General features: G+C 37.1%; 1 protein-coding gene across 1 annotated transcript in view; it reads right to left on the bottom strand.

Annotated features, from left to right (window-relative positions):
- Positions 1 to 7,500, bottom strand: part of LOC135219155 (uncharacterized) — a 282,095-nt gene that overhangs the window by 117,646 nt on the left and 156,949 nt on the right. The window contains exon 3 of the mRNA XM_064255677.1: positions 5,971 to 5,993. Within this exon, the coding sequence (XP_064111747.1) occupies positions 5,971 to 5,993 (23 nt within the window). The remainder of the gene's footprint in view (positions 1 to 5,970; positions 5,994 to 7,500) is intronic.

The raw sequence follows: 7,500 nt of genomic DNA, 5'->3' as shown, positions 1-7,500 counted from the left end.
GCACGATTAATTTTAAAATTATCATTATTTCCTCTTGGTTTTAGCCGTAAATTCCCTCCTCTTTGTATCTCCACAATCCTTCAGTTTGAAATAAAAAAAAAAAAAAAAATGCATCAAAGACTTTCCTTCGTTTTCTTCACTTTCTCTTTCCTTGAAGACAGGGAGCTTGAATTAAAAAACCTATTAGTTTCTGTCTCTTCTCTGGGAATAAAAGATCCTCACCATCATAACATTCAAGATGTTCTATCTATTTTCTTTTTCAATATATATATATATATATATATATATATATATATATATATATATATATATATATATATATTATATATATATATATTATTTACTCCTCTTTGTATCTCCAGAATACATCGTTTACCCCACCACCCCCTTCCCAAAAAAACCCCAAAAGAAGGTAAAAAAAAAAAGAGCATCAAAGACATTCTTTTGGTCTATCTTTACTTTCTCTTCCCTTGCAGGCATCGAGTATATATATATATATATATATATATATATATATAATATATATATATATATATATATAATATTAAAATATATATTATTATACATGAATAATTATCACATCGAACCGTGATCCAATTTATATATCAATTCAAGCTACAAATGTCCTTTAATATCTAAATTCACTTTACCTCCCAAATGATATATTTTCATATATGTACCGAAGGGAATTTTTTAATTGATAATAATTTCGCCCCCCCATGGGATCGAACCACCGTCCAAGTGGACGGGGACGAAATCAGGACAGTCAGTGACGCTATCCAATCAGCCAACAGAGACGCTATAAGTTCATATCGATTCTGACCTTACAAATGGATCTACGGTTCGATGTGATAATTATTCTAACAAAAGGCTACGTGCTGCCAAAACGCTCGAATGGCCACATGGTAGACGGGGTTTCATCTCGATTTCTAATTACGAAAGCTCCCAGATCGAGGGTGATTTGTAAGGTCAGAATCGATATGAACTTATAGTTGTTCTCTGTTGGCTGATTGGATAGCTCACTGACTGTCCCCTGATTTCGTCCCCGTCCACTTGGACGGTGGTTCGATCCCATGGGGGGGCGAAAATTATTATCAATTAAAAAATTCCCCTTCGGTACATATATGAAAATATATCATTTGGGAGGTAAAGTGAATTTAGATATTAAAGGACATTTGTAGCTTGAATTGATATATAAATGGATCACGGTTCGAGGTGGATAATTATTCATAACAAAACAAGGCTACGTGCTGTCAAACGCTCGAATGGCCAACATGGTAGACGGGGTTTCATATCGCATTCTAATTACGAAAAGCTCCCAGATCGAGGGGTGAGTTTGTAAAGGTCCATAATCGATAATGAACTTATAGCGTCTCTGTGGGCTGATTGGATAAGCGTCACTGACTGTCCTGATTTCGTCCCCGTCCACATTGGTACGGTGGTTCGATCCCATTCGGGGGGGGGCGGGGGCGAAAGTTATTAATCATTCAAAAAAATTCCCCTTTCGGTACAATATATGAAAATATATATTTGGGGGTAAAGTCGAATTTGGGAAAGATATAAAGGACATTTGTAGCTCGAAAGTTGAATTTATATAAATGGATCACGGTTCGAAATGTGATAAATTATTTATAACAAAAGGCTTTACGTGCTGCAAAACGCTTCGAATTGGCCAACATGGGTAGAAGGGGTTCATAAATCGATTCTAATACCGGAAAAGCTTCCAGATCGTGAGGGTGCTTTGTAAGGTCAGAACCGATTATGAACCTTAATAGCGTCTCTGTTGGAAATGGGATTGGATAGCGTCAATGACTGTCCTGATTTCGGCCCGTCCACTTGGACGGTGGTTCCGAAATCCCATGGGGGGCGAATTTATATCAATTAAAAAATTCCCCTCGGTAACATTATTATGGAAAATATATCCAATTTGGAGGTAAAGTGAATTTAGATATTAAAGGACCATTTGTTAGCTTGAATTGGGGATTTAGATAAATGGATCAAGCGTTCGATGTGATAATATCTAACAAAAGGCTACGTTGCTGTCAAAAACGCTTCGAATTGGCTAAAAACATGGTAGACGGGGTTTCCCACATCGATTTTAATTACGAAAGGGCTTACCAGTCGAGGGTTGGATTTGTAAGGTCCAGCAAATCGATATGAACTTATAGCTGTCTCTGGTTTTGGCTGATTGATCGCGTCCACTGGACTGTCCTGATTTTTTCTTCCCCGTTCCACCATTTGGACGGTGGTTTCGGATCCCATGGGGGGCAGGAAATTATTATCAATTAAAAAATTCCCCCTTGCGGTACATTATAATGAAAATGATATCATTTGGGAGGTAAAGTGAATTTAGATTTAAATTAAGGACCATTTGTAGCTTGAATTGATATATAATGGATCACGGTTCGATGTGATAATTATTCATAACAAAGGCTACGTGCTGTCAAACGCTCGAAGTGGCCAACATGGTAGACGGGTTTCATATCGATTCTAATTTACGAAAGCTCCAGATCGAGGGTGATTTTGTAAGGTCAGAATCGATATGAAATCTTATAGCGTCTCTGTTGGCTGATTGGATAGCGTCACTGACTGTCCGTTGATTCGTCCCCGTCCACTTGGACGGTGGTTCGATCCCATGGGGGGCGGGGGGCGAAATTATTATCAATTAAAAAATTCCTTCGTACATATATGAAAATATATCATTTGGGAGGTAAAAGTTAATTTAGATATTAAAAAGGGGGACATTTGTAGCTTGAATTGATATATAAATGGATCACGGTTCGATGTGATAATTATTCATAACAAAAGGCTACGTGCTGTCAAACGCTCGAATTGGCCAACATGGTAGACGGGGTTTCATATCGATTCTAAATTACGAAAGCTCCCAGATCGAGGGTGATTTGTAAGGTCAGAATCGATATGAACTTATAGCGTCTCTGTTGGCTGATTGGATAGCGTCACTGACTGTCCTGATTTCGTCCCCGTCCACTTGGACGGTGGTTCGATCCATGGGGGGGGGGGGGCGAAAATTGATTATCAATTAAAAAATTCCCTTCGGTACATATATGAAAATATATCATTTGGGAGGTAAAGTGAATTTAGATATTAAAGGACATTTGTAGCTTGAATTGATATATAAACTGGATCACGGTTCGATGTGATAATTATTCATAACAAAAGGCTTCTACGTGCTGTCAAACGCTCGAAATTGGGCCAACATGGTAGGACGGGGTTTCATATCGCGATTCTATTACGTAAAGCTCCCAGATCGAGGGTGATTTGTAAGGTCAGAATCGATATGAAACTTATAGCGTCTCTGTTGGCTGATGGATAGCGTCACTGACTGTCTGATTCAATCCCCAAACGTCCCACTTGGACGGTGGCTCGATCCCCATGGGGGGGCGAAAACTATCTATCATATTGGCCCCGTCTCGTACATATATGAAAATATATCATTTGGGAGGTAAAGTGAAATTTAGATATTAAAGGACATTTGTAGCTTGAATTGATATATAAATGGATCCACAGTTCGATGTGATAATTATTCATAACAAAAGGCTACGTGCTGTCAAACGCTCGAATTGGCCAACATGGTAGACGGGGTTTCATATCGATTCTAATTACGAAAGCTCCCAGATCGAGGGTGATTTGTAAGGTCAGAATCGATATGAACTTATAGCGTCTCTGATGGCTGATTGGATAGCGTCACTGAACTGTCCTGATTTCGTCCCCGTCCACTTGGACGGTGGGTTCGATCCCATGGGGGGGCGCGAAATTATTATCAATTAAAAAATTCCCCTTCGGTACATATATGAAAATATATCATTTGGGAGGTAAAGTGAATTTAGATATTAAAGGACATTTGTAGCTTGAATTGATATATATATATATATATATATATATATATATCTATATATATATATATATATATATATATATATATATATATATATATATATATATATATATATATATATATATATATATATATATATACACATATATATACTTTTAGTTCAAGCTCGATGCCTGCAAGGGAAGAGAAAGTAAAGATAGAACAAAAGAATATCTTTGATGCTTTTTTTTTCTCAATCTTTTGGGAGTTATTGGGAGGGGGTGGGGGAGGGGTAAACTGATGTATTCTGGAGGTACAAAGAGGAGGATTTTATTTATATTATTGCTTCCAAATGGAAATAATAATTCTAATACTACTAATGTCATCATTGACACTGAAGTTACGACCGTCCAGGTCACTTCCACAATGAAGTGCTAAGGACTATGTTTCAGTGGACTTACTTCCACCCTTATCAAGCAGTGAATGACAGAAGGAGTTTCATTGGTGAAATATACTACAGTGGGATATATGCCCTTATATTTCATTAATGAAACTCCTTCTGTCATTCGCTGCTTGATAAGGGTGGAAGCAACTCCACCGAAATACGGTCCTTGGCTTTAAACCAGTGTGTTTTAATGGGCCTTTTATACTCGAGACGTATCCTGTTTTGACATAAGAATTTATTTACATACATACATACATACATATATTAATTAATGATTAGCTAAATGGAGAGGTCGGAAAAGATTCATCCCTGGTTGACGCAAAAGGTGGATATGGAAATGGCTGATGCAGGTTTGAGAAAGGATCGAATAATTCATTTTGAAGACTTAAGACAAATTGGAAGGATGACTAACGGTATGACACTTTGAGTTGACGAGATTTTACGTAAGATGTTGTAGCACAGGATGATAATGCAAACGAATGACTGGCCGGTGTTTGTAAGCTTCGTATGAGACGAGAAAAAAAGATCCCTAAAAAAATGAGGTGAGAGGGATATTTGCTCCATGTACGCAGGTAAAGATGGATGTAAATCTAAGAATCAAAACGGGAAAACGTGACTTTATATACCTGTGATGGTATATGGCAGGATTTTGACTAGGAAAACGAGACAAATGGCTGAAGAATTTATAATGGAGGAAAAACTGAGCTTTGATAAAGGAAAAGGGTGAGTGGACAAAATGTTTTGCACGAAAGACATTCAAGAAGTTTGAAAAAACAGAGAGAAGATGTGCACTCTGAATGAACCAAGAAAAACCCTTTGGTGAATCAATAAAGACGCAATCTGGAAAATATTGATGGAGAATTGTATACAAGATCAGTTTGTGAGGGCGATGAAAGGTTGTTTTGGTGGAAGAAAAGCGTGTGGGTAAAAGATTCATTACTGAGACACACACACACACACACACACACACACGCGCGCGCGCATAAATATAAATATATATATATATATATATATATATATATATATATATATATATATATATTTAGATAATTATCCTACATCAGTCAGTGCCTATGCACAAAAACATAATATATATATATATATATATATATATATATATATATATATATATATATATATATATACACACAAACACGTATGAAACTATGCACTTGTTCTGCTGTACATCATTTCCGGAACGGCGTAAGCATACAGAAGTTGAGAGTCTGGGATAGCAGGCAGATGTTGCAAGCAAATTGCTTTTGCACTCGTGGGAAAATGCATATTGAACGGCGGGACCCAGAGGCAGGCTAGGCTGTTCTTGATATTTGTGCTCAGCGAAATGTACGAAGACAGACATGGAGATGAAGTAAATAACAATGATAAAATGGTATAGCTTTAATAAGCAAATAAGTCTCTTGCTATCCTTCGTGGCATTTGCTTTGCAAAAGTGGAAGTGAAATCACACTTCGTTTCAAAAGAACCGACTTAGAATATCTACACTTATCCCCAAATACAAAAATTACTTTTATTTTTCACTCTTCAAAGCCTAATCTTTTTTCACAATTATTTCCTCACTATATTTACGAGAGGTTGATGTCTAATCATACCACCACTCGTTATCTTCCGCCTGTCCTCATCATTATCCTCGCCATTAGAAATGGGTAACAACGTTACTAAGGCAACTTACCTCTGATGGGAAAATCTTGCCATCTGTAAAGAAAGAAAATTTATATTAATGAGAAAATCAGACATATATCATTTTACGTGTTAACTATTTACTGATTTAGAAAACTAAGTTAAAATATGAAATCTTCACTTGGGTATATTACAATGAAAACGCAATACACCTAAACTTCAATTGTACCACATAAACAAATCAATAAAAAAATGATATGTCAAAGATAACTGAAAATGTTTAATATTCTATTTTCATAATGCTCCCTCATTTCAAGAAGGAACTGTCTCCATAAAGAGTAAATGATTTCAGGTTCAATGGACGTCTTAACTGACGTATGCCCCATGAATTGACCTAATATCGATTTATGCAAACAAAAGTTTTAGATGAGAGAGAGAGAGAGAGAGAGAGAGAGAGAGAGAGAGAGAGAGAGAGAGAGAGAGAGAGACATACTCTAGTTGGAAGATATGAATAATCAATCTCGAAATTAAATATTATTAAAGACACGTAGATTATTTGAAGGGTATTCTTGATACATACATTTTTAACGAAGCTACACACAAACACACGCCCACACTTGTAGAGATAAAAGAGAGAGAGAGAGAGAGAGAGAGAGAGAGAGAGAGAGAGAGAGAGAGAGAGAGAGAGAGAGAGAAATGTTCTGATGACATTTTTGCAAGTTTCCCAAATTTTCCGAAAAATGTTCCATGAGAAACAAATGTGTCAGGAATGTGAGGCAACGATTCCGTTAATGACATTGTTTGTAAGCAAAGTGGTTTGTCTGTTTGTGCAACTTTGATGTCTATCCTACCTATGTATAGTAGATCCACATCAACCGTACATTTGACGTCTATAGGCCCGTCCCTTATGACGCTCCTGATTGGCTGTTGATAAGCCAATGACAGGGTTGTAAAAACTCTCTCAGTCTCTCTCGAGAATTCACACGGGCAGGATGTATGTTCCACCTCTCCTGTGGAATACGTTTGAAAGAAGTATCCCTCAGAAGTGGTAGAAGATGCATCCTCCCTATGTGAACTCTCGAGAGCGTGAGAGTTTCCAGCAGTGCGACTGGCTTATCAACAGCCAATCAGGAGCGTCGTAAGGGACTGGCCTAGACATCAAATGCACGGTTGATGTGAATCTAATATAGTTCGTACTTGCTTTCATGCTTACGTTGCTTTTTATTTCTTTATTTTTTTTTCTTTTGACGTGGGAGGACAAGAGATGATCGGTAATGTAACATGAGCACAGTTCAGTTACTCTCAAGTAACATTGATGTTTATCTTAAATGGTAAACAACAAACAACTCTCTGCACCTTAAAGTACATCTCAAAAGAGATTAAAAAAAATATATATAAATAAAATCTAGCAAAAGATGTCACTGAGGTGCAATTCTCCCCCCAACCCAAGAAAGAAAGAAAGAAAGAAAAAATCCTTTCGCTATTGTGTCTCAGAGAAAGCTACTTTCCATAGGGACGATTCCCAAAGCCATTCCAGTTTACGCGCGCGCGCGCACACACACAAACACACACACACACATCC

Source organism: Macrobrachium nipponense, chromosome 1, assembly GCF_015104395.2.
Source record: "Macrobrachium nipponense isolate FS-2020 chromosome 1, ASM1510439v2, whole genome shotgun sequence".
NCBI classification, from domain to species: Eukaryota; Metazoa; Arthropoda; class Malacostraca; order Decapoda; family Palaemonidae; genus Macrobrachium; species Macrobrachium nipponense.
The sequence above is the reverse complement of the archived record's forward strand: the minus strand, read 5'-3'. Positions and strand labels throughout refer to the sequence as shown.